Genomic DNA, 27,542 nt, shown 5'->3' with positions numbered 1-27,542 from the left:
GATGAATATTCCCTTTCATTTCGTTGTTATCTTAAACCATCAAAGAATAACACACACACGTAATAATCCCTCTAGCAAAATTTATACCATATCTTTTCCTCTTCAAAACTAAACTCTTAAACACAAGTTTCGTTTTACCCAATTCCATTAATTACATTAATTAAAGAAAAAGGTCACCTAAGTTTTCAATAACAAATTCTGAAGATTAAAACAATATCACTACAAATAAACTATAACTTCTCTCCGGGCATCTTATTCTTTCATTAGAAAAATTTTATGTGAAATGAATTATTATTATTATTACTATTATTATATTGTATGTATTTAGTCTCATCGTGCGTTACGTCAGGAAGCTAAACTCTTGCGGATGCACAACAACTGTCAAGTGACAGCCGACGGTATAAACTCTAAAGCCAACGTATGCCCGAATAAGAATATAATCTAGACATAATTGAGCAACATGACTCTTCAAATTAGACAATGCGATGACATAAACGTTAACACTCAGGAAAGTAGTTTTTAAAAACACACACAAATAAAGTATATGATGTATATTGATATACATCCACTTATTATTAATTATTATTATTATTATATGTTGAAAGTAATCTTACTTTGTGAAGAAAACAAAACAGAACAAAACCAAAATCAACTCAACAAACAATCAAAGCCTTCTATGCAGAGCGCAGGATTTGGGAACTGAACACCACCACCACAAGTCAAACCTAAAACAAACCATCCATCAACACACTTGCGATTACTTTCACGCATCAATCAAACTCAATCAATCCGATTACGCTCTCGGATGATCACACACTCATCGTCAGCTACGGCGGTTAAACACGCTGGTAACCAACTTACTAATATTATTATTATTATTATTACTCAGGATGAAGAAATCGAAGCCGAAGAACAACGGATTGTTGCCTAATTCGTTGAAGATTATATCGTCTTGTATTAAGACTGTTAGTACGAATGCTAGCACCGTGGTACGCTCCGCCGGTGCTTCTGTTGCCGCTTCTATTGCTGCGTCTGCTGATGATCACAGAGATCAGGTGTTTATTATTATTATTATTATTATTATTATTTGACCTAGATCGATTTTAACTAATTTTATATGTGTTGATTAAGTTAGGTTGAATGATTGAACGAAACAGTTATTTTAAGGTCGTTAGGCTTGTTGATTAGAGATGTGTGAAATTGTGAACTTATTTGAGAACTTACGAGTTCATTTCATGTCTATTATTATTATTATTATTATTATTATTATTATTATTATTATTATTATTATTTGACGTATATCGATTTCATATTTTCAACTAATTGATGATATGTTAATTAAGTTAGGTTGAATGATTATATTAGCGTCGTTAGCCTTGTTGATTAGAGATATGTGAAATCGTAACTTATTTAAGAACTTACGAGTTCATTTCGTGTTAACTATGTGCATAATATATATGCTTGTAAATTATAGTTATTATGTGTAACCGAGAACTTCTTCATATGTTAATGAACTATACGCTATTTAAGTTAGGCTTGTTGATTAGAGTTATGTGACATTGTAACTTTTTCGAGAACTTACGAGTTCGTTTCGTGTTTATTGTGCATAATATATGCTTGCTAATTATAGTTATTATGCGTAACCGAGAACTTCTTCATATGGTAATGAACTATATGCTAATTAAGTTAGGTTGTATGAATGATTGGAAGAGTAGTTTTAGCGTCGTAACTTATTCGACAACTTACGAGTTCATTTCATGTTTATTGTGTGCATAATATATGCTTGTTAATTATACTTTTTATGTGTAACCGAGAACCATTTCATATGTTAATGAACTATATGCTAATGAAGTTAGGTTGTATAAATGATTGGAAGAGTAGTTTTAGTGTCGTTAGGCTTCTTGATTAGAGTTATGTGAAATTGTAAACTTATTTGAGAACTTACGAGTTCATTTCATGTTTATTGTGTGCATAATAAATGCTTGTTAATTGCTGTTTATTATGTGTAACTGAGAACTTCTTCATATGGTAATGAACTATACGCTAATGAAGTTAGGTTGTATGATTGAAAGGAAGAGTAGTTTTAGCGCCGTTAGGCTTGTTAATTACAGTTATGTGAACTTGTAAACTTATTTGAGAACTTACGAATTCATTTCATGTTTATTGTGCATAATATATGCTTGCTAATTATAGTTATTATGTATAACCGAGAACTTCTTCATATGTTAATCAACTATATGCTAATAAAGTTAGGTTGTATGATTGAACGGAAGGGTAGTTTTAGTATCGTTAGGCTTGTTAATTACGGTTATGTGCAATTGTAACTTATTTGAGAACCTTAGAATCTGGAAAATATGCTTGTTGATTACAGTTATGTGCAACTGTAACTTATTTGAGAGCTTACAAGTTCATTTTATGTTTATTATGCATAACATATACTTGTTAATTAAAGTTAATGTGCAATTGTAAGTTATTCGAGAACTTACGAGTTCATTTTCGTGTTTATTGTGCATAATAGGGCCACAGAATGCTATAGGAAGTATTGAAATCTCAAGAGTATGCTTGTAAATTACAGTTATGTGCAATTGTGAGATTCATTCCATGTGTATTGTGCATAATAGGGAAATAGAATGCTATAGTAGGTAACAACGAGAGCAGAATCCGAATCAGACTTTATAGTTAATTACCGTTATGTGCAATTGTAAGTTATTCGAGAACTTACAAGTTCATTTCGTGTTTATTATGCATCAATAGAATGATGTAGTAAGTACTGGAATCTGGATAATATGCTTGTTAGTTATATTTATGTTTAATTGTAACTTGTTCGAGAACGTACAAGTTCATTTAACGAATTCATGTTTATTGTGCATAATATATACTTGTTAATTACAGTTATTGTGCACTTGTAAGGAGAACTTACAACTTCATTTCGTGTTTATTATGCATAATGGGCAATAGAATGCTATAGGAAGTTTTGGAATCTGGATAATATGCTTGTTAATTACAGTTATGTGTGATTGTAAGTTATTCAAGGACCTACAAGTTCATTTCATGTTTATTGTGCATAAATATATGCTTCCTAATTACAGTTATTATGTGCAATCGTAACTTATTTGAGGACCTATAAATTTATTTCATGTTTATTGTGTATAAAAGGGCAATAGAATGCTATAGTAGGTCTTTGAATATAGACATATGCTTGTTAATTACTTATGTGCAATCCTAAGTTATTCAAGAACCTATAAGTTCATTTCATGTTTATTGTGAATAATAGGGCAATAGAATGCTATAGTAAGTCTTGAATCTCGAGAATATTCTGGTTGATTACAGTTATGTGCAATCATAGCTTATTCAAGAACCTACAAGTTCATTTCATGTTTATTGTGCATAATAGGACAATAGAATGCTATAGTAAGTGTTGGAATCTAGATAATATGCTTGTTAATTACAGTTATGTGCAATCATAGCTTATTCCGGAACCTATAGGTTCATTCCATGTTTATCGTGCATAATTGGGCATTAGAATGCCATTATAAGTCTTGAAATCTAAACAATATTCATCTATAAGAGTTATAAATCCATATAATGGATGATACAAACACAAATAGATTTATACCATGGTCCATGGATACTGAATTATTGATGTATGAAAATTATTTCTTAAACCTCTTTTGTTAGTTGCATTAGGGCGAAACAATGCAACTTGAATGCTGATAAAGAAGGCGCCATATCTACAACAAGCAGTAGTTATCATAACCTATATAGAGTGTGTTATTCATAAAATTTAGTAGAATTTAGAATTCAATAAATTTGTTCTCTTGTTCATTACTTACGGAAAATATTTTGTTTACAACAGTCCATAATGATAGATGTTAAAGAGCTCCTATAAGGCAGTAGTGTTATGATGCTTGTGACCAAACGCTTTTTCTGATCTATTACTAATGTTTAGGAAATGTATCGACTTTTGCTGATTAATGCTTCAAGTATGCGTGACTGTGAACCAACTAACCATGTAATTGTTGTCCAATTTGTTAAGTTTTGAAACAACTTATTCCTACTTCTAGACGCATGGAGGTGCTTATCTTTACATTTTAATGTTAAACCAGGTAATATGGGCCGGGTTTGACAGATTAGAAACCGGTTCTGCTTCCTTCAGACACGTCTTATTGCTTGGTTATCAAACTGGTTTTCAAGTCATTGATGTTGAGGATGCTTCTGATTTTACTGAGCTCGTTTCAAAGCGTGATGGCCCCGTCACTTTCTTACAATTGCTACATATTCCCAGAAAATCTGATGGCAATGAAAAGTTCCTACAGTTACATCCATTACTAACGGTGGTTCCTGGTGATGAACCTACCAGGTCAGGGCTGGGTCAAAACCAGACCTACTTGAGTGCACCGGGTAGGGACGGTTCAGTGATGGCTCAATCAGGAAGCTTGGTGGATTCTCCTACTGCTGTGCGGTTTTATTCCCTTAAGTCAAATTGTTATGTGAAGGTTCTTAGGTTCAGGTCAACTGTTTTTATGGTCAGATGCAGTTCTTTGATAGTTGCTATTGGTCTTGAAAAGGAGGTAACATGACAATTCATTATAACAGTTTTTGTCATTGAATTTATGAGTTATTATACACTACATGTGTAATTAGTTGATAGCTAACTTTTTATATGTTATATCTGATTTGCGATAGATACACTGCTTAGATGCGGTCACACTCGAGACTAAATTCACTGTACCCACGTATCCGGTTCCTCGATCTGGAGGCCAAGGAATGGTTGGAGTTAACTTTTGGTATGGTCCATTAACTGTGGGTCCACGGTGGTTAGCATATGCTTCAAACAAGCTGCTTGTTTCTAACACGGGCCATTTAAGCCCAAAGAACCTTACTCCTGGTATTAGCCCGTCAACCTCAGCCAGCAATGGTTCTTTGGTGGCTCGTTATGCAATGGAATCAAGCAAACAGTTGGCTGCAGGAATAATAACCCTCGGTGACAAGGGGTATAAAGCGATCTCTAAATATTATCCAGACATGCTTCAAGACCGCCCGATGCCGCCTACAAATTCAAATCCAAATTGGAAAGTTAGGAATTCTTCAGATGTAGATAATGCTGGAATGGTCAGTCCTTAAGCAGTTTCAAACTTTATAAAAATTTTCCACAAATGAGCGCTTACAATATAATTATATAAATATTAACAGTGTTTCCAATTTATATAAAAGATTGTAGATTCTCTGATGCCATTGTTGTTGCAGGTAATTGTGAAGGATGTTATTTCAGAAGCAGTTATATCGCAGTTTAAAGCTCATTCCAGCCCACTGTCTGCTTTATGTTTTGATCCAAGTGGGACCCTTTTGGTAACAGCATCAATACATGGTAATAATGTAAATATTTTTCGAATTATGCCGTGTACTCGCAACACTTCCAGCAACCAAGTTCATGATTGGAATTCCTCTCATGTGCTTCTTTACAAGCTACACCGTGGCATAACATCAGCTGTAAGTATACTGTATATGTGTATTCCTTACAGTATGTTATTTGTCTAGACGAGCAATTCTGATGCATTACCCGTAAATGGTTTACTTTGGGTTACATTTTAGGGAGGTGATTGTAAAAGCGCCAAAATTTGTTCATACACCATATAATATAAATAAATACAGTGTACAACATCACAAAAGTGTAGTTATGTATGGATATGTTTTGGTTATGTACAAACCATCTCCCCATATATTTTATCCCTAACGGTCCTAACGGATCAAATGGGTAAAATGACAAATTTTGGCTAAAACAGAAACAAGTCAAACAGCCTGGAGGTGGCATATTCAACCTGTTTACTTATGAATGGGGCAATTTAGATTATGTTTTAACAGATAAGTATGTTAAACTAGCTAAAAAGGAAATGAGTCGAATGAGTCAAAAGTCGTCCAATGTGTATTATTTATGCATCGAACTCCTTAAGTTTAAAATCATCTTGTTCAAGTAATTAGTGTATTATTAAACTAATGCAACTTTGGCATCTAATTTGACACAATAATGACTTAGGAAACTATTAATCTTGGACAATAAGTGTTCCCACCTGGCCCAGCGAGACCCGTTCTATTTTCACCTGTTACATGCCCTGCCCATTTTGTCACCTCAAATACAGCCTCGTCTTTTTTTAAGCAAAATTGTTATTTTAAGAGTATACTTCAAACATATATACTTATATATCATGCAAATTATGTATAAGATCTTAAGATAACGAAGCCCATTTTGCCACCTCTAATTTTCGACTTCATACTTTTTTTGACAGGTTATCCAGGACATAAGCTTTAGTTGCTACTGTCTGTGGATTTCTATTGTATCATCCAAGGGTACTTGTCATGTGTTTGCTCTATCACCCTTCGGTGGTGATGTGAGCTACCGGGCTCAAAGGTCCCACGGTCAAACAGTCAACCCAGTTCAGTCTCTACCATGGTGGTCAACTCCATCATTTGTCATAGATGACCAACCGTTTCCGCCTCCTATTCCTCTTACCCTTTCAGTAGTGGGCAGAATAAAGAATAATAACGCAGGATTTCTTAATTCCGTTAGCAACACCGCTTCTTTTTTGGGAAAGACAAATATACCATCTGGTGCTGTTGCTTCGGTTTTTCACAATTCTACAACTTACTGTAATCAGGATATTTCTAAAAAGGTCAACTCCTTAGAGTATCTGCTAGTTTATACTCCTTCTGGACACGTAATTCAGTATGACCTTGTTCCGTCAATGGGGATTCAACATATTGATGTTGGTTCAAGAAGTCAACCTGTTTCATATCAACCGGGTCAAGAAGAGGAGTTAGGGGTGGCATTTGAGTCTCGTCAATGGTGGCAAGTTTCTAGAAGATTGGATTCTCCAGAAAGGGAGGGATGCATATCTGCAACGTCATTATATAATGTTTCCGTGGGAGGTCAAAAGCTGGTGAAAAATGATTCTGTAAAGCAAAATGATAGAGCCCATTGGTTTCTATCTAATGCTGAGGTCCAAATAAATTCTGGAAGGTTACCATTGTGGCAAAATACCAAGGTATGAAGGGTAGTTTAAAATTTAAATAGTAGCATTGTAGCATGTTGGTCCATTAATTATACTCATTAATTCGGTCTGTAGGTTACTGGTTGAACTAGTAAAGGGCAACACGTGCCAATTTTATGTAATTAATTCTGCTGACATGGCATTTTTGTTAAAAATGAAATAAAAATGGGCTTTTTTTATATTAAAAACTTATTTTATTTTATTTATGATGTGGAAATCTTATATAACATTTATTATTAGTTTTGTTTCTCTAGATTCTGTTATTATGATTTTTTTTTAAATTCAGTTTTTTAAAATGTATCTGGCTAGTAAAGTTATGATAATACTTTCAATTCGTCATCTTCATTGAGCAGCAGCTAATTATTAAAAATAATTATAGAAAAAAATAAATAGAAGTATAATGTATTTTTTCTAAGCTTTCAGGTGATCTTTTTAAATAATCAAATTAGCAAATTACCATATTAGCCTATTACACAAAGTGACAAAACCTATATTACCAGACTGGGCCATTATTGTATAATTACCGGAATGGACGGTTGACCATGAGGCAAATACGTTGCTATTTTATGACGTTTGCCCTAGAAAACATGTGGTCAAACCAGAACATTACAAAACAAGTGGTCAAACCAGAATCAACTCCGTTCTATTTCCTGCTGATTCCAATTCCGTGACATATTCCATTCCTTCCATACAAAACTCAACTTACCAAAAGCCTCCTTAATTGCATTCTCTATTTGGTACTAATTCGTTCTTATTGGCGCAGGTACATTTTTATGTGATGAAATCTGCAAATGTGGAAGGATTTGCAAATGGTGAAGCTCTGATAGAGACCATCCGAGTAATAAATACTAGCTCGGTCTTGTTTCTGATTTGACTTTCTTGTTGACTTGTTTCTGCAGAGCATATACTGCCAGAAAAAATCCCGAGAAGGCCAGTGATGAATCTGTAATCTGTCTTTCAAAGCCAGCATCTGTTAGCTCCACTGAGAGTTCGGATGGAGGTATGATTAAAAATAATTTGCATGGTCAATATTGTTTCTAAAAGTATCATAAGTTACATTATTTTGTATCAATCGATCATCTAATATATATTTATTTTAAACTTAATTTCAGGATCATCCCAAAGGATTGATCCAGTGAATTTGCTGGACCTTGATCCAGTGAATAGTGGGAAATCTAGTATGCCAAATAGTTACAATCTGAATGAACTATATCATGACCCAAGATTCTACCAAAACCCTAAAGAATCAGCATTTTCCTCTTCAGATATATGCAAAACCGCCACGTGTCAAACGATTGGGCAAAGTGGCGGTAGAATTATGAGCACGCCTTTGTTGACTACCGACCACTTTGATATTGAAGAGCTGCCTACCGGGGCGAATAAACCAGTGGATTTTGAAGGGTGTTTTCAGGAGGGTTATTGTAAGGTGGTTGAATTTGATGGTGGTGGGACCCTAACGGGCGGTGCAATGGATTACGGTGAAAATGATGAAAGTCAAGAGAATGAGGGGGAAGAGAATGAATTGCTTGGTGGCATGTTTGACCTTTCTGAAGAAGGTAAATACCTATCTTAACTTTTCCATTCAAACCTAGTACTAGAGGTGGCGAAATGCCGAAATCACGGGTTTAGTAACGGGTCAAAATGGGTTCAAATCAAAACACGTAATTTAAGACCCGAGACTATTCTTGCCAAAAAAGCAAGTGTGGCGGACTGACGTCTGATATGATAATAAAAACCTATATTATTTCAGTAATATTTTTACTTCTTGAATAAAAAAGGTTTGTTACACTAAAAGGCAACTTGTTTTCACCTTTTTGTCTTAACATTCTTGAAGCAAATTTTTTTTATCATTGTATGCAAGTAATCTTTTATACTCCCTCCGTCCCTTTACAAGTGTCCTGGTTTGAAAAACACAAAATTTAAGAAAGTTTGAATGATTGCATTTTTTTTGCTTAACAAATGACTATAATGCCCTTGACATATATAAAAAGACAAAATTTAAGAAAGTTTGAATGAATGAATTTGTAAAAGGGTAAACTTGGAAATTAGTTAATAAATTTTGAAAGTGGACATTTGTAATGGGACAAACTAAAAAGGAAATGTGGACACTTTCAAAGGGATGGAGGGAGTAACTGGTAAAATGGTGGTATGCCACACCGTCACGAATCACGATATCAAAAACTCGTGGCATGTCATCATTTATAGCTTTTAGAGGAATTATACTTGCAAGGGTAATAAAATACGCTATAATAGGAAGTAAACAACACAAAACGACAATTTCGGACAATGTCAGATCAACTCGACTCGATCCTAATTATTTTGAGCCGTTATAAATAATTCACCCGTTTTGACCGTTTACCACCTACCTGATTTGCGGGTTGTACTTTCCAAATTCAGCATTAGAAAGAGTTATATTATTTGACCGCCATAGTCAACATCTAAAACAGCATTATGTCAACAGGTTAATCAGCTGCAAGACGTGTTCAAATCCATCAAGTCGGAAGCGTTTGTCGTTGTACGTAACCATCCATCCTTTCTCTTTTATCTTTCTCTCGTGTATATTTGTGAATAAACGACAGATTTTATGGTAACGGTGGGGTCTGGTATTGGTTTAAAGGGGAACAGAGTCTTATTTGGTTCACTCATGCACTCAACTTTTTAAGTTTGCTTGTGTAGGTGTGGTCAGTGTGAAAGTTCTCTATAAAAATGTATATAGTAAATCTGCTCTGTACTTTTACTGTTCAAAAAGAAAAAATTAATTTGAAATTTAGAGTTTGCTAATAATAGTGTTTTACGTCTTGGGTGTGACGAGTTGGGTGTTCTTAAACTGTTGAAAACGACCAAACTGGCCAAACTGAAGGTTTGGCAGGTTTAGTGGTTCGGTTTGAAACTTGGAATTGACCATGGTCCATGTAATCCGAAGCAACCATGTAACTTTTATTATTTGTATACATATTCGTTTTTATATTTATAATATTTAGCTATGTGCATATGTTATAATGATGAATCATCTGTATCACTTTAAAAAATGCAATACGAACTAATGATTTAAAAAAAAACAAGGTTTTAACTGTCAAACCGTAAACAGAATTGTAAAAGCGGTTGGCTTTCCTGGCCCAGTCGGTTTGTTGTTCTTTGACATTGTAGTTAGTGGTTCAAAGTTTTTGCTTATTGAACGAGCTTATTTTTAATTTAGGCTTGAGATCAAGCTCGAGCTTGTCTAAGCTTGGTCCGCTCAAGCTGTTACAACTGATCTTGAGCTTCTTAGCGGTTTAGCAAGTGACAAGTGTGTAACGAGTTAAATGGATTTTGATAGAAATAGTTGATGTTATGTTTCTTCGTTTTAGTAAAATCTTTTTTAATATAAGTCGGTATTGACTTTAAAAGTATGAAAGTAAACGGGTGATATTCACCTTGCACTTCTTAAAAGTGCCGCGGAATGTATTTGTAACACAATCGCTAGTGAAAAAACAATCCTGGTCATGGCCAATTGAGGGTCTATGAGGGGGCCTTGCGTGTCATTGTCTCTGTGTGGTGCTAATGGTGAAGTTTGGACGAAAACGCATAAAGGGCCAGTCAACGTATAAAAATTTTCATAAACGGGATGGGGGTGTTAAATTCTCTAGGCGAGGTCGCGATAATGAAACGGGGTAGCCTAGGTAAGTTATAAATGTACCTATTATAGGCTATAAAATTGGGTGCGTTAACAGACACACAACTCTAATCAAAATTGGTTCCATATATAATTTTCCAAGTGGTTGATTATAGGGCCTAAGGCCTATTGTGGCCAATAAATTGAAGTGAACGTCTTGCCATAAAAATCAATAAACGTAATTAAAGACCAATTGGTTCAATGACAGCCCAATGGCTTTCTCTTTTCTTATGGGAGATTGGTGTAGGGTTGTAATGTAATTTGTAAATGAACCAAATGTCCGCCGGATGTTTTATCGGCAAGAAGTTTGTTTATAATCATTTGTTTAATAAATGAACCGGACATGAAAACAAAAAATTTGTTTAGTAAACTTAACGGACGAACACGGACAGAGGTCGTGCTTATTCAATAGTGTTTATGAACAACCGGTAACATCCGTCCGGTAATGTATAATACTTTACAATTAATATGTTTTATTTCTTTGGTTTTCTACCCAATTACCCAGCCCTTATGGCCTCATATATAAACCAAGTGAAAAATAAAACAAACCTTAATCGTTTATAAAGTCGTTTACGTATGTTTGTCCATTTTGTCCATTAATATTCATTGGTGTCCGTTAGTGTTTATTTGTTCATTAGTGTCTGTCAATGTTCATTTGTTCATTAGTGTCCATTAAGGTCCGTTAGTGTCCGTTTACAATATTAAACGGACACGGACAAACTTAATTCCTTAATGGAAAGACACATGCACAAATTTTTGTTTGATAGAGTGTTCGTGAACCGCCCGTTTGTCCAACAAAAACTTAATGGACAAACACAAACAATATCTCTTCCGATTTTGTTCGATCCGTTTACGGCCCTAGAGGTTGAGGTTCGAGTTTCGTTTAAAACAATTTGCAAAAGTAATCCCGAATGTCCGTACCTTTACTATTTCAAAAAACAGTCAATAGACGTGGATGTCTCTCCAAAAACATGTGTTGGATATTCAACAATGAAAGATATGACCAATAACCGTTAGTTGAAGTAAAAAACAAAGATATCCATCATTACTTGCTTTCAATCTTTTCTTCAATCAATACACGTGTTGAAGATATCTTTTACTTAATTTATACCAAGCGTTTCTTTACATACATACTATTTTTATTCTCATCATTAATGTGTTTGTTTATTTTATTTTACTCGAATTTATAAAAAAATTGAAAATAAATAATTTAATATTGTGTGTATTTACGATAATAATCTTACACTTAAAAATTACTGCCAACGGTCCAACCTTCCGACTTTTTTTTTTCTCAATGGACCTCCGTTAAAAAATATTTACCGAACTTAAAACCGGGTTTTTAGGGCATTTGATCGAAGGAAAGATACAAGTCGACTGATATAAAACTTATCTCGAAACAATGATTCAAATGGCTTGTTAATGTTAATTGGAAATTAAAACACCTGAATTGAAACATTATTTTGTCGTTTTGATCACCGTTTCGAGATAAGTATTAAATCAGTCGACCCTTCCTTCGATCAAAAGCCCTAAAACATCGGTTTGAAATTCATAAAAAAAACTTAACGGCGTTAGTGTTTTTTAACGGATATCCATTGAAAGAAAAATAGTAGAAATGTTCGACCATTGCCTAAAATTTTAAAAAAATGAGATTTTTATCGTCCAATACAAAAAATATGAGATTATTTATTTTTCCAAAATTTTTCATATTAGAATAATTATATTTTGGTGCCATCAAACAAACTGACATGGCAAAAACAAACAAACACGAACCTCCCACCTAGGCTTCCGAACCTAATCTCACTACACAAAAATAAAAAAGAAAAAAATATTTAATAATAAATAAATAAATAATTTCCATCATAAAATAGAAGAGACACACATACACATCACAAAATAAGTTTATGGCTTCATTTCCACAAAGTTAATATCATCTTCTTCTTTCTGTATATTCTTTCTTATTCTTTTGGTCTTTGTTCCAATTTTATATAATGAAGCTCAACAATATATTGATAGTACTTATTATTACTAATATTATTATTACTCTTCATCAAATTCAACCTTCATATTCAATGCTACATCCTGTTGAATTCCTAGCATTACAATCCATCAAGAAATCACTCCAAGACATGCCCGGTTCAACATACCTTTCGTCCTGGGATTTCACTTCAAATCCCTGCAATTTCGCTGGCATTTTCTGTATCACAGAAAACGACAGCGAAAGAGTGGTTACTCTAAACCTGGGGGACCCACGTGCCAGCATGCCTGGGCTTGCTGGCAGGCTGGATCCCTCCATTGGAAAATTAACAAAACTCGTCGAATTCACCGTCGTCCCCGGGCGGATCATGGGCGATATCCCGAGGACGGTATCGGAGCTGAAACAGCTCCGGTTTTTTGCCGTCAACCGGAATTTTATCTCCGGTGAAATTCCGGCAGCGGTCGGGGCGCTCGCCGAGCTACGAACGCTCGATTTGAGCTATAATCGGCTCACCGGAAATATCCCGTGGGCCGTCGGAAGCTTACCGGCGTTAACTAACGTCGTTATATGTCATAACCGGTTATCCGGTTCAATACCGGTTTTTAGCTCTCAAACCCTAACCCGGTTGGATCTTAAACATAATAACTTAACCGGTTCAATACCACCCGGTTTTTTACCTAACTCGGTACAATATCTTTCTCTCTCATGGAACCGGTTTTCGGGTTGGGTAGATTATTTACTACCGCAACTAACCCGGTTGAATTATTTGGATTTAAGCTTTAATTTGTTCACCGGTCCAATCCCCGGTTCGGTTTTCGGTTTCCCGATCACAAGCCTCCAACTCCAACGGAACCTATTTTTGGGGCCGGTTCAACCAAATAACGAGGTCGCGATCCAAACCGTTGATCTTAGTCACAACATGTTATACGGAGAAGTGTCGCCTTTGTTCTCGACCGTACAAAATCTTTACCTTAATAATAACCGGTTCACGGGTTCGGTCCCGAGGGCATTGATGGACCGGTTGATGGATGGAACCGTGAAGTTGTTGTATTTGCAACATAACTTTTTGACCGCGGTGCCGGTAGACCCCACCGCAGTGATACCGATGAGTAGTACGTTGTGTTTGCAGTATAACTGTGTTGTGCCACCGGTTCAGACCGAGTGTCCTGTTGAAGCCGGGACACAGAAGACCCGGCCCACATCACAGTGCGTAAAGTTAAAAGGGTAAAAGTGGAAATTACTCATAGATTTTTTTATTGTCTTATAAATAATATTATAATATGATAATATATCATATATTGTATTAGTTAAGTTATATAACACATACCGATATGATATATTATTGTATAATTTGATCAAATAACTTAAAGCTTATCTAATCAGTTTATTAACATGCTTAAAGAAATTTCTTCCATTTTGATGATTTAACATTTTAACGTATTTGTTTTGTCTTATAACTTTTAAACTTTTGGAGTTGTAAGTTTTCTAAGTGCATTACTAGTGAGTGTGTAATCGTGTATGTTTGTTGTTGACGTGACGTTTTAACCATTCCGGTTCATATATGTTACATACTGTTGATGGTTGTTTTTATCTTTATTGTTTGTGATTAGTCATGTTAATAAATATATATTTTTCTATGAAGAAGCTATGGTTGATAATGTAGTTTCAAGAACAATAACATGTAGAAATCAATGGTAGAATTAACAAACATCAAGAAATAATTATTTTTAGCAACATTCATTTACTACCATAGAAAAAAAAAGAAAAAAATATGTCATCTCATACTCATATTTTAAAGCCATGAAAGCTTAGTGTAAAATAGGATGTTAAGGGTTCAACCATTCTATTTTGTAACATTTAATCGTTCAGGGCCAGGTGGTTGACCGACCTTGGCCCGAAACCCCAGTATGTCCGAATTTTTTATTTTTTTAGTTATATATATTTTTTGAAAAAAAAAAGTATATTTTTTTAATATTTAAACTCAATTAATCAACTAATTCAAAGCCAAAAATTGTTTTCGTCTTCAGTTCAAAATTTTTCACGATTCTCAGAGACAGTCTTGTAGTCGTTTAAAAAGAAAGAAAGAAAACGTTGAAAGCTGGTCACCTTGAAATATATAAAATAATAAGCGTGTATGTATATAATTATTATATTAATATGCTAGAAATGATCTTTTTAATGATGTGGAGAGTAAAAAACCTAAGTAACATTAACATGACTTACATATACAATTATAGTAGTATTATACAAATATGCCAAAAAATGATTTTTGTAATCACTTTCTTTTTAACAACAATATCCTATTTTCAACTGAAAACATGTTAAAATAAAACATAGATTTTTGTGGAGTAAACCATGTGCGAGTAGGTATCATGAAACATTATATGATTATATGTATGTGCGTTGTGTGCTGTTTGTTTTGTTGTTTTTCCTTTGTTTTGATATTTTTGTTTATATCTGACATTATTTTTGGGCTAAATTTGCAATGGTTTTATATCAATATTTAATATGTTTGTTTAAAAGAATAGAAAGAAAATCCTAATTTGTTTAATGTTTTATTAATACTTTCTATTTTTTAAATTTTGTGTTTTTTCATACATATTGTATGTTTATGTATATTAAAATTTTAAAATAACAACAAACAAGTTTATTCATATGCTTTTTCTTATTTTTTAATTGTTTACCTACGTACGCATAGATAATATAATTTGTACGTACTTATAGTGTGTACATTATATGGAAACGGAGTTCATGGTTTTCTTCCTTTATTCTTTTTTAACTTTTGAAGAGACAATTAAACACTATCATTTAAAAGAATAGAATCAGGTAAATTAGGTGATTTGTTTTACTACGTTTATGGGTTCTCACAATATCTCAAGTGTTATGCATAGATCTCTCCCCTCTGCTATGTATAAATAAAACTAGCTAGTTTTTAAAGTAAACATCTTCTCTGTCGCATGTGTAAATTTGGTTAGATTGGCTTGAAAATTTGAACTTGAACTTGTATGCGCATGACGTAAATATCTAACCAATTAACTTCTCAAGTTAACGCAAACTAGGGTTCGTCATCAAGGCTGGAACTAGAGGAAGTCAAGAACCTCTGCTGACCTCTAGTCACGAGAATTTTTGGACTTAAAAAATAATAATTTGGATTTTCTAGTCGGTAGAGAAGAGAACTTATGATTGTCACTGATAAAGAATTTCAGAATCTGTCACTGTTTGTCATGATCTAGTTATAGGGATTGTAACAACAAAAATATTTGTTATCGCTCTTTTAAATGTTCCTTAAATAATTATAAATTGCGTGTTAAACGTATAAATGCAAATTAAAAAGCGTTTAATAACTAACCATTTTTGTACGATATTTAAAAGCATGTTCTCTTCTATATGGAGATAAATATACATATATTTTATAGAGTACTTTATGTCCTTGTTTAGTTCATAAACATTAATCGTTTCTACTTTGGCTTCTTGATCAATTTGTGACGATTAATTTATGTTACTTTTGTAGTATGCAATTTTATTTTATAACTTATCAGTTATAGACAGTATTCTAAAGCTTGAAATAACAATGTATGTGACGACACAATGACTGTCAACTGGCAACCAACGATATGGTTTTCCAAGGAACGTCAAATCAAATTCTGAAGTCAGCGTAGGTCCAGGTAAAACAACGTAGTCTGGCCGTCGTCTTAAAAAATGTGTTTTTAAGGGATGTTCAGGATTGCTTACTAAACTCGAATATTTATTTATTGTATGGACTACTATGGAGATACCACTAAATTATTATTCTTTCAAAACACAATAAACATAAGCATTTTTTATAACAAATCTCATACACATTATAATTCCTAAGTTACCGAACATAGTTTATGATTTTAAGACTGTACGTGTAAAACAATAAATACATTAGAAGTTTTCTTATATATTTTTTTTATCATCGATAATAACTAAAAATCGATCAAACAAATCTTATTAATTTTTAGTCGTTTTTACATGTAGATTAACACGTCTGATGTGTTTAGACGTACAAGTGTACAACTTGGAAAACTCGGGTTTGAGTAAAACTTATTTTAATTTTTTATGTGTACCTGCTCTCTTTTTTTATTGATTTTTTTTAATTTAAACTTATTTAAGTTTTCAAAAATAAAATAATGTACATAGAACGAGGCCACGAGGGGTTTATATTTCAGTTTAGTATACTTGCATGGTTTGAATATAGTGGCTAGTCTCAAGTTTCATCTACTATGTTTGAATAAAATATTGTTTTTTTTGAATTAATTAATAATAAATACAAAACTGATAGTATTAAATAGGAAACTTAAGAACATTGTAATATAAGGGTACATCTTTAATAGACATTATATTAGTTAGAATTTAAAAAGATAGTGATATAAGCACTTATATAAACTTTTATAACAATTACATATCACAGCTAAAACAAAATATACATACGTTGATACGATTCTCACATATCCTAACTTATTATTATTTTTCATACGCCATTTACCAGGCTCTTACTTGATATTGGTTTTTTTTTTCTAAATGTGTCACATCGACCATGTAACATCTGTTGAAAAGCATAATATTACTTCATAACTTTCGTGATAATGGAATGACCGAATGATGAAACTACAAAGGTCCCTTATATACATTCTGTCTACGATAAATTTTTCCGTAAAATCTTAATAAATTAAGTACACAAAAATTCTTAATTTAATAATTATGGTTTACATAAAAATAATAATTTTATAAATAATTCCCTAAAAATTAAAGAAAAATGAGTATTCGAATACATGGGCCATAAAATATAGAATTTGGGCCCCAATATTGGTCCAATCCATGACAACTTTGTACGACTGTATTTCTGTACCAACTTTGAATATTATTCTAACCTTTTCACCAAGCATTTTGATTATTAAATGGTTTTTATAACCATGTCTATGGACAAAAACTAACTTTTATGTTGTAATATAGATAGAGTTGGGTTAATACATACAGAATATTGTAAAGACTTAAAATTCATGTAAGTTTTGCTATACATAAAACACTAATGGAACCATTTACACCTCTCTTTTATGTTCAGTTTATATTTAACACTATCTACAAATGTATTATCGTCTCCTATAGTTTTCTACTTAAAATTAGTTTTATACTGAATACACAAATAGAATGACGTTCTTTTTAAGAAACATGAACAAATACATTTTAACATAAAAACAGTAGAAACCAATTTGATGTTATCATTAGGTTTATTTTTGTAGGTGTTTGCTGTTATTTTTTTGTTCGTATTTGCTAATTTTTTATTATGAGACGTTATAAGTATTTGCTGATTTATATTTTGTTATTATTAGATGTTTTTTCTTTTGCCGGTATTTATTATTATCTTGTTCTTTGATTTTGATTCTTTTGTTGTAATATTTAGGTTTTGTTCTTTGTTATTATAAATAATTGTTTATGTAGATTGGTATTGTTTCTTACGTTCTCGTTTTTTATAAATTAGTATTATTTCTTATGTTCTCATGTTAAGATAAAAATGTACATGAATCATCCCCTTCTTTTCAATTTTAAAAACTATTTTATTAATATTCTTTTGTCTAAATCACAATAATCATAATCAGATGAACATTTTTAGTAAACAGTCTCGAAACACCCTCTAAGTTCATATACAAACATAATCTATTTGTTATAAGACGGGTTGTAAAAATCGGTCTAGACGGCCAAGGCAGGTTTCTTGAACTCGACCAATATTACTCATATACTCAGAATCTACCAAACTTGAAGCTAGTTTGTTCAACTTGAACAACTCGGTTTAGTCAGATTTTCGTTGTCTTTCACTTCAGTTTTTTTATGGGGTTCTTGTTCTTATTTTAATGATTTTTTTTAATTTAATTTTATTTAGATTCTCAAAAATACATTATTAATGTAATGTATGTGGAATGAGGGGTTCTTTTTTCAGCTTATAATAATATACTTGCAAGGTTTGAATATAGTGGCACCTCAACTGCTACAGTTGAAAACATGTGTAAATTTAAACATAAAAATATATACTATATCATACAGTATAATATTAAAAGCTAGGGGTGACAAAGTGTACAGTATATACAAGAACTTGTTAATTCATTAGGGGTCTAGGCTCGAGCTTAGCTCGTTTCGTCTTGATCGAGCTTGGTTCTTTTCGAGTTCTTTTCCTAAAGCTCGAGCTCGTCTCGGCTTGTTTATTATTTATCAATTAATATAATATGTATTTTACCGTTTTTTATAATTTAGAGAAAACCTTAACGAGCCAAAGCTTGGCTCGAGCTCGGTTACGCTATGTGAAATTAATACATAGAAGTCCAAAATAGTTAAAAACTAGAAAATACACTAACAAGAGCCTTAACGATCTTCCAATACAAGGCTCGAGCTCAGGCTCGATAACTAAACGAGTTTTTCGTAGGCTCAGACTCGGCTCAAGCGTGATAAGGCTCGGTTCATTTCAAGCTTCTTTTCAATTAGATATCAAGTTTCTCTCGAGCGGCCTGACTCGTTTACATACCTAGTGTACACAAATGGTTGTCAAGGCGAGGATTCATGGGAATTCAATCGTTTTCTTTCATTGATCGATGATCCAAACATACATACTTAAACAGGTGTATTGGGAGAAAGTGAGTGTTGCTTAATGAAAGGGTGCGTTTTTAAGCGTGGGCGTCACGGCCCATCGAATATACTCGTACTCTCATACGTACATAACGCATGCGTATATCCATACGCATACATATGTGTAAGATTAATGGTGTAGCTCGTATGAGACCATACCGCATATATTACATCTTTTAAGGTATTTAACATAACTGCACAAATTTTTGCCAATGTTGATGCTTGTAGTTTCCGAGGTTCTCTACTTAAAACTGAATTCGCATTGAGCTCAACATATAATCAGTGTTGCAAAAATCGCAAGTCGCTAGTCGGGCGGTGGGGTGGGGACTAGCGATTAATCGGGATTAGTCGAGATTAATCGGATCGGACTTTAATGCATAATTTTCAGTTTTATGCTTACACGCACACATTTTTATATGTAATTTCCAGTTTTATACATACACAACACATATTTTGGCTGGAATCTCGCTTGAATCCGCTAGTTTTTGTTAAAGTCTCACGCGGAACCACTGATTTTGGTCGGAATCTCGCCGAAAACCGCTGATTTTGGTCGGAATCTTGCCGGAAACCGCCGATTTTGGCCGGATTTGACCGGAAACCGCCGATTTTGGCCGGATTTGACCATTGACCGATTAATTGGCCGACTAGCCCAAAATTAATCAGTAAAGTGGGGACTAGCGATTAATCGGGGATTAATCGTTGACTAGTCGGGATTTTTGCAACACTGCCTATAATGCATACACACGCGAACATGTATAGTTTTTTCTATTACAATTTTATGTATAAAATAATATATATTATTTAGTTATTTATATTTATTTTTTCATAACATTAGACATATTAATTAATAATTATTAAATATATATTTCAAAAAATTATATAAATGACAGACTCGTTTAGGCTCGCGAGCCGGCTCGAGCTCGATAAGTGAAGCTCGGGCTCTGGCTCGTTTAGCAAACGAGCTTACTTTTAAGCTCAAGCTCGGGCTCAGGCTCGATTAAGCTCGGCTCGATCGAGCTTTTTAACGAGCCGATCTCGAGTAGCTCGCGAGCAGCTCGGCTCGTTACACCTGTGAAGAGAGAACTCACAACATAAAGTTTATATACAATCTTCTTTAGAGAATATAATGAAACAAATTACAAAGATTGGTGTATATGGACAACAATTTATCTGTAAATTTATTTTACTTGAGTGAGAAAAACAACTTACAGATAATATTTTACAGCTTTTTTAATCAATATGCCTTCTGTGGGACCTACTATTATGCACCGGAATCGGATTCTCTCCGTTCCCAGGAAATTCCCATTTTGCAATATCTCCATCAAATGAAGAACTAACGAGTGTCGGATAATAAGGATGCCAACTGCAGTCTCTAACCGTTGATTTATGATGCACAAGTCTTGCAACCTGGGCCCCACTCACCTGAAAACAGTTAAAACAAACCCGTTAGACTATGTGTAGTGGAGGGGCTACAAAATGAGGCGATTTGTGCCATGTGGCGCCGAGCCAGCAAAGGGTGGGTTTTTGTTTTAGGGGTGTAGTGGTGTTGTAGCACAAAATATATATACATGTATATATATACCACACACAACACAATATAATAATAATAATATTCTTTAAAGGTTTGTTGGCGACAAAAAACAATCCCCCCCCTATCGCCTAGGGGGGCGGTGTTCCTTCTCAAAATCGCCCCATTTAATCGCCCATTACACATGGCCTTATCACGTAAACGGTCCATTCGTGTTGTTTTTATTGGTAACGGGTCAAATCTAGAAAATTAACCACAACTGAAACAGGTTGAACGTGCAACACCGTTCAAAAGTTACCAATGTACTAAACTGTTGCTTTTTTTTAAATTAAATATCTGATTATTTTTATTACTTTTTTAAGGCAATTGATGCAATATAATGATTTTATTTATTTTATTTTTTTGCGGTTTTAGGAGCGTGATACGTACCAAATCATAAACATAAACACAATAATCATGAGATCCAGTATAAATATACTTCTGGCCAGTGCTGCAAAAATAATAAACAAACAATCTGTTAAGGTTCATTATCATTTATCAACATAGCAAAACTTTATTATTATTATTATTATTATTATTATTATTATTATTATTATTTTATTGTAATAACATATGTTTTCCAGTTATTTAACACATGATCTGTATAACTAAAAAACTTAGTATAATTACCTGTATTCTGGTGAAAAATAGCAGCGTATAAGTGTACGCAATACAGAATGACCTTTATAAGTGGCAACCGACTGATCACATGGATGCTTTACATCTCGGGCCCTGAGCGGGTAGTCCATCCATCTATAATCCCATTCATAGTTCCTAAACGCGGGAGTGCTGAAAAAGAATAAAAGAATGTATTATATATTGTAATTATATGTATATATAATGTAATAATTTGAAAAACTCTTTAACAGCCTAGATAAAGCCTACTTTGAGATGATCATTATCAGCCTGTCAATTAACTGTCATGATCTTTACTCCCACATTTTTTCGATAATTAAGTGTTTATTTATACGAAAGTCAAACGAGTGGCTAGATTTTGTTGTGAATTAATTTTAACCTTCTAGCTGAAAAGTGTAAAATGACATTAAAGGACAGAAGCATAAATATTTATTAGTTAAGTGATAATTATTGAAGGGTATATAGGTAATTTTGCTTTCAAGAATTACGAACTTGTATTTAAAAGCTACTTAAGAGAAGTCTTATAAAGATATATTGCATAGCAATCAATTTTTAATTGAACTTTTTCTGATACAAATTAAAATTATAATAAAGATAATGTATGTGTTGACAAATAAAAGGATAGTATCATATAGCATACCGAGTGACATTAGAGGACATTTTTCGGATATCCCAAAGCTTAATTGTCTGATCTTTCCCATTTGAAATGAAATAACGACCATCATTACGGCTGTCAAGAAATGTAATTCCTTCTAGATGCCCTGTCAGGATTCCAGCTGGCTTACCTCTTGATCTCAAACAACGTCGATCCCAGACCTGAAAATTCAAAATTCTTAATAATAATCTTTCCATATGTCTTCCTAAAATAAGTATTAATGTTTCCATCCATTTAAGAAAACACATCTGAGTTTTAAGGATTTCCCAATGCGAAAAATATCTTTTATTAGTGACAAAGATGTAAAAACTGGTAAAGATTTACCTTACAGAGATTATCATCACTTCCAGAATATATTAGATGGCTGGTTTCATCAGCAAAGCACACACTGTTTACATCTGACTGCATCATGTAGCAAGCGAATATCCATAATAAGTTAGTACATGTAACAATTTTAACCCATTGACTTGCACACATGCTGACTCAGGTTACATTATGGCACCTATAGTTGTAAGTGCACAATTATTTAAGCTGATGATTAACTGTTTTTAAATTCGATTCGTGTGAAAGAAAATCATTTAGTAAGACCTCATGAGTAGAGTCATCGAGGGTGGTTTATGGAAAGAGTTAATGATACATGTGAGTTTTAATTGGAAACAATACTTGTGTACAAGAGACAAATAAAGATAAAGAATGTAGTGGCTGACTAAACGATAGTATTACCGTATGTGCTTGAATTCGAAGGGAAAGTTTGTTTGCTTCAATATCATAAACATAAATTGAATCATCACTACTTCCGGCTACAAGTTCTCTGCCATCGTTAGAAAATTTGACAGAAAATATTCCAAATGAATATCCCCCTTCATCATCCCCAGAAAATTCTAATCCTTCATGTATCTCCTGCAAGTTTCCAAATCATTATTATAAAAAATCAAGAGTGAAAAAGTTAAGTATAAGACACCAAAACTAAATTTATCTGGGAATATTGAGAAAATACATATTTATAAGTGTTGGGTGCAAGTCATATAACAGTAAAAACTATTATTAATCCAGAATTTAATTAAACTAAGAGAAACAAACAGGGCATAGAAATAATCTTTCGTCGTATTTTCATACTAAATTATGCTTACAATCTTATGGGCAGATGCTATAAAAAGTTTGGAAAATTAATTTAAGCAATAACCAACTAGGCAAATGAAGCAAAGTTATCATTCCTTTTCTCTTTTTCCCGAACAATTACTCAGATAGTAAAGCGAATCAGGTTATGACAAATTAAACACTTGCTGTTTATTTTATTTCTCATAATAGTCCATTGTCTTCCATCTATAAACACTCTTTCAAATAACTTTCCAGACCCAAAGTGCTCTTTATACATTCGTGATCACGAACTATACGTAAGAAGGCATGAATGGAAACCTTAACTAAACAAAATCATGAAGAAATAACACATAAGTTCATGCCTGCAGTAAACACATAGTACTACTCAGAAGATAATGTAGTTCATTAGTCATACCGTTACATTTGCATGGGACTCTGTTCCAGCAGATTCAATATTTAAAATGTTGACAATAGGTGACATAGTCGCATAAACCTGCAAGCAGCAACATAATGGCTGTCTTAAAGAACAGCTAAATTCGAACAAACTGCTTTTATCAATCCATTATCAATTGATAGGCTATAACGTCTATATTTAAAGAAAGAAAATAAAAACTCACCAAGAAACGTTTGTCTGGTGAAAGGGCTGTATCAGTAACCGTCCATCTCAAGCTTTTAGCAAGAATATTCTTCTGAAGTTTCAACCCCATGTCAGCATTATAAACTTTAATATTACTTCCCTGTTAAATGAGATAAACTTTTACCAGTTTAGAACATTCAGTAGCTCCTACTATCGAAGACAGTTTTAACCCTAATAAACTACAATATTCTTGTGCTTAACACAGACATAACTCATTTCAATCTGTGTGTAAATTATGATAACTTCAAGAATACAACAAAGAGGCAAGAATACCTGAAATGCAGCAACAAAAAGAGAACCATCATTTGAGAACTGTGAGACATAAGCCCGGGTAGTCAACTGGTCAACAATAGACGGACCTTTAACAGGCAAATATTTGTTTAGAATATGACAACGATCTGCTGCGGAAAACCGTCCTCGGCCCGAATAATTCCCTTCTCGACTCGCTAACATCTTCACAGGCGAAAATGTAACCTCATCTCTTCGTCCAAGAACCCGTTTCAACCTTTCATGAGGTGATGACCTCAGTTTTGTTAGTTGAGCAACTTCATGATCCAAATCAATCTGTGATGAAGACCGAGGACCGTCATTTTCATCTCCAACAGGAGATGATTCACTATCAGAATAATCTGCATCTATTTCCAATCTACTCAGTGCATATCCCATGTCACCTATGGCAGTGTTCCAAGGCCTAAAGAACATTTTGACATAAGCGCTTTGTAAATGCCTCGTGTCTTAGAATAGCATAAAGCATCACACAATGCTCTTTCATATCATCTCTGGTTTTCAGCTTGCAAACCCTGCAAACAAATATACTGAATCATGTATTCAAATCTCAATTCTCAAATACCAATTGCCCCCTCTCCAAGATAGTAATTCCAGATTCGAAGATGATTGTATTAGATAGAATATATTAGTTGGGATTTATTATAAACTGTAAAGACTCCATAACACCGAGCCAAACGGAAGCAATAACTGACGGTTAATTCTTTGATTTGTTCAAAAAACGATTTTCCGGTTCAATTTCGGTTCACCATATATCTATAACCAAACCATGCACACCCCTAATTGTTATATCATAACCAAAGTTAGAAGCTAATCAGATATGATTTAATTAGGTTTCATTTGTAATCAACCTGATTTTACTCCTATAACATTTTATCAATAATACACAATTTTTCTACAGATTATGTATTCAATACAAAATTTATCATAAACTGTAGTAAATTTCAATCTAGATTTCATATTTTCATACAACTGTAGAAATGTATAACACAATTCAAGGATTCAACTTAATCTGCAACATTACAAGTCAAAAACACTACTATTCGATGCAAATTCTATAAACCTATAGTCTAAACTCTAAATCATCTTAACCTAAGCCGATTAAGCGATTAATTACGCAATTAAAAGCCGAAACAACATCATAACAGTTCATCATAATTAACCGAAGCCTCATAACCACGAAATCAACAAATTCGGAGATCGAAACACAAACAATTAGCAATAAATGTATTCTGCGTCTATAAATGATAAACACGAAGCCTAAAATCTACCAGATGAACTTACCGTAACAAATTACATGATCATCAACAAAACTAAACTGTAATTGAGCAGAATTTGAAGTTTAATCAGATGAATTAAACAGCAAAAATTAAGTCATCAATTCCACATTATTCAGCGGTTTATTATGCAATTAGAAGCTATAACAATATCATAACACTTAATCGTAACTAACCAAGGCTTCGAAACCACAAAATCAGCGAATTCGAAGATAAAATCGCATTCAATTAGCGAGAAACACGAATTACATCATTGTTAACTAATGAAAACTGTGATTGAACAGAATTTAAAGCCTAACTGGATGAATTAAACAAAAAAAAATAAACAGTAAAAATTAAGTCTATATCATCAATTCCACACGATTCAGCAGTTATTTATGCAATTAGAAGCTAGAACAACATCATAACAGTTATTCGTAACTAACCGAAGCCACGTAACCACGAAATCAACGAATTCAAAAACCGAATCACAAACAATTAGCTATATATGTATTCAAGGTCTATAGATGATAAACACGAAGCCTAAAACTACGATATGAACTTACCGCATCAAATTACATGAGCATCAACAAAACTAAACTGTAATTGAACAGAATTTGAAGTGTAATCAAATGAATTAAACAGTAAAAATTAAGTCTATATCATCAATTCCACATGATTCAGTGGCTAATTATGCAATTAGAAGCTAGAACAACATCATAACAGTTCATCATAACTACACAAAGCTTCGTAACCACAACGAACTCGAATATTTGTATTCGATGTGAATTCAATAAACCTAAAATCTAAATCATCTTAACCTAAGCTGACTCAACGAACTAATTTCACAATCAGAAGCTATAACAACATCACAACAGTTAATCATAACTAACCGAAGCTTCGTAACGACGAAAACAACGAATTCGATGATAAAATCACATTCAATTAGCGATACATGTATTATTCTAGGTCTACAAATGAATGAATGATAAGCACGAAGCCTAAACATAATACAACTCCGATTGAACATTAATTTGAAGCGTAATCGGATGAATTAAACAGTATAAGCGAAGTTTAAATCATCAATTATACAATAACCTGATTCATAAACAGTTAATTGTAACTAAACGGAGCTTCGTAACCGCAAAATCAACGAATTCGAAGATCGAGTGATAAACAGTTAGTGATAATTATAAATGAAAACTGTGATTGAACGGTTACCTGAAGAAGCTCACTGGATATTATTATGATGAATAATAAAGCTGTTTGTGGTTTATCTGAATTCAGTTATTAAATGCTCGCCTTTGAGGGGACTAGATTGAAATATCAAGTGTTCGTTTGTTTTCTTTTTCGAACGGTCAACTAAATAACGCCAGGTACTCCAACTTCTAAATAAGCATTTAATGAACATAATTGACCAAAAATAAACAAGCATGGAAATGAGTACACTGAAATAAACAGATATGAAACCATTAAATAGATGATTTTATTATTTTTATGAATAATAAAGTTGTTTCTGGTTTATCTGAATTTAGTTACATGCTTGCCTTTGAGGGGACTAGATTGAAATATTATGTGTTCGTTTATTTAAAAAATGAACGTGTTTGTGTTTGTTTATTTAGATGTTTGTTTATGTTCGTTTGTTTAAATTCTAAATAACAGTTCACGAACATAAGTGAACAAAGATAAGCAAACGTGCAAACATATATAAACAAATATAAATGAACACACTGAAATGAACAAATATGAAACTACTAAGTAGATGACCCTTCAAGATAATATTTAATTATTTTCTATTTATATGTGTACGAACATAAATAAACGAACATCAATGAACATAGATAAAGGAACATAAACGAGCGCTCACGAACATAAAATTAACGAATGAAACATGTGTCCATGTTTATTCGTTTAATTAAACGAACACAAATACCTTGTTCATGTTCTTTCATTTATTAAATAAACGAATCACCCATCGAACAGTTTATGAATAATTCACAAAAGGTTTATTTCATTTACATGCCTAATCCTTTTTAATGTTGATCAGTTTTTACTTAATGATTTCGTAGTATATACCTATGAATTATGTATCAGTT

At 33.1% G+C, this 27,542-nt stretch overlaps 2 protein-coding genes and 1 pseudogene across 4 annotated transcripts; 2 read left to right on the top strand and 1 right to left on the bottom strand.

The window, feature by feature from the left end:
- Positions 1-664: 664 nt before the first annotated feature.
- LOC143580344 (autophagy-related protein 18g-like) lies at positions 665-9,830 on the top strand (annotated as a pseudogene). The gene is made up of 8 exons (XR_013143628.1): positions 665-1,055; positions 4,107-4,571; positions 4,687-5,112; positions 5,248-5,490; positions 6,285-7,040; positions 7,810-8,046; positions 8,159-8,602; positions 9,508-9,830. The product of XR_013143628.1 is annotated as an autophagy-related protein 18g-like (transcript).
- Positions 9,831-12,427: 2,597 nt separating this feature from the next.
- LOC143580354 (uncharacterized) lies at positions 12,428-14,053 on the top strand. Its single transcript, XM_077063403.1, has one exon. It carries the CDS (start codon positions 12,687-12,689, stop codon positions 13,899-13,901), a length of 1,215 nt encoding a protein of 404 aa, XP_076919518.1. The 5' UTR covers positions 12,428-12,686; the 3' UTR covers positions 13,902-14,053.
- Positions 14,054-20,542: 6,489 nt separating this feature from the next.
- On the bottom strand, positions 20,543-26,697 carry LOC143580343 (LEC14B protein-like). Of its 2 annotated transcripts, none has more exons than XM_077063400.1 (10): positions 26,668-26,697; positions 24,179-24,705; positions 23,886-24,005; positions 23,684-23,761; positions 22,894-23,070; positions 22,495-22,572; positions 22,156-22,331; positions 21,510-21,668; positions 21,270-21,330; positions 20,543-20,734 (listed from the first exon to the last, which is right to left on the bottom strand). In XM_077063400.1, the coding sequence occupies exons 2-10, from the start codon at positions 24,605-24,607 to the stop codon at positions 20,543-20,545; spliced, it is 1,470 nt and encodes a 489-aa protein (XP_076919515.1). In that variant the 5' UTR covers positions 24,608-24,705; positions 26,668-26,697. The 2 variants fall into 2 exon arrangements, with proteins under 2 accessions (XP_076919515.1, XP_076919514.1); XM_077063399.1 differs by lacking the exon at positions 26,668-26,697 and adding an exon at positions 26,545-26,663.
- Between the last annotated feature and the right edge of the window lie 845 nt (positions 26,698-27,542).

The sequence above is a fragment of the Bidens hawaiensis genome, unplaced genomic scaffold, assembly GCF_021521415.1.
Source record: "Bidens hawaiensis isolate Kalapana, Puna unplaced genomic scaffold, B.hawaiensis_p1.1 tig00030361_1, whole genome shotgun sequence".
Lineage (NCBI taxonomy): Eukaryota > Viridiplantae > Streptophyta > Magnoliopsida > Asterales > Asteraceae > Bidens > Bidens hawaiensis.
The sequence above is the reverse complement of the archived record's forward strand: the minus strand, read 5'-3'. Positions and strand labels throughout refer to the sequence as shown.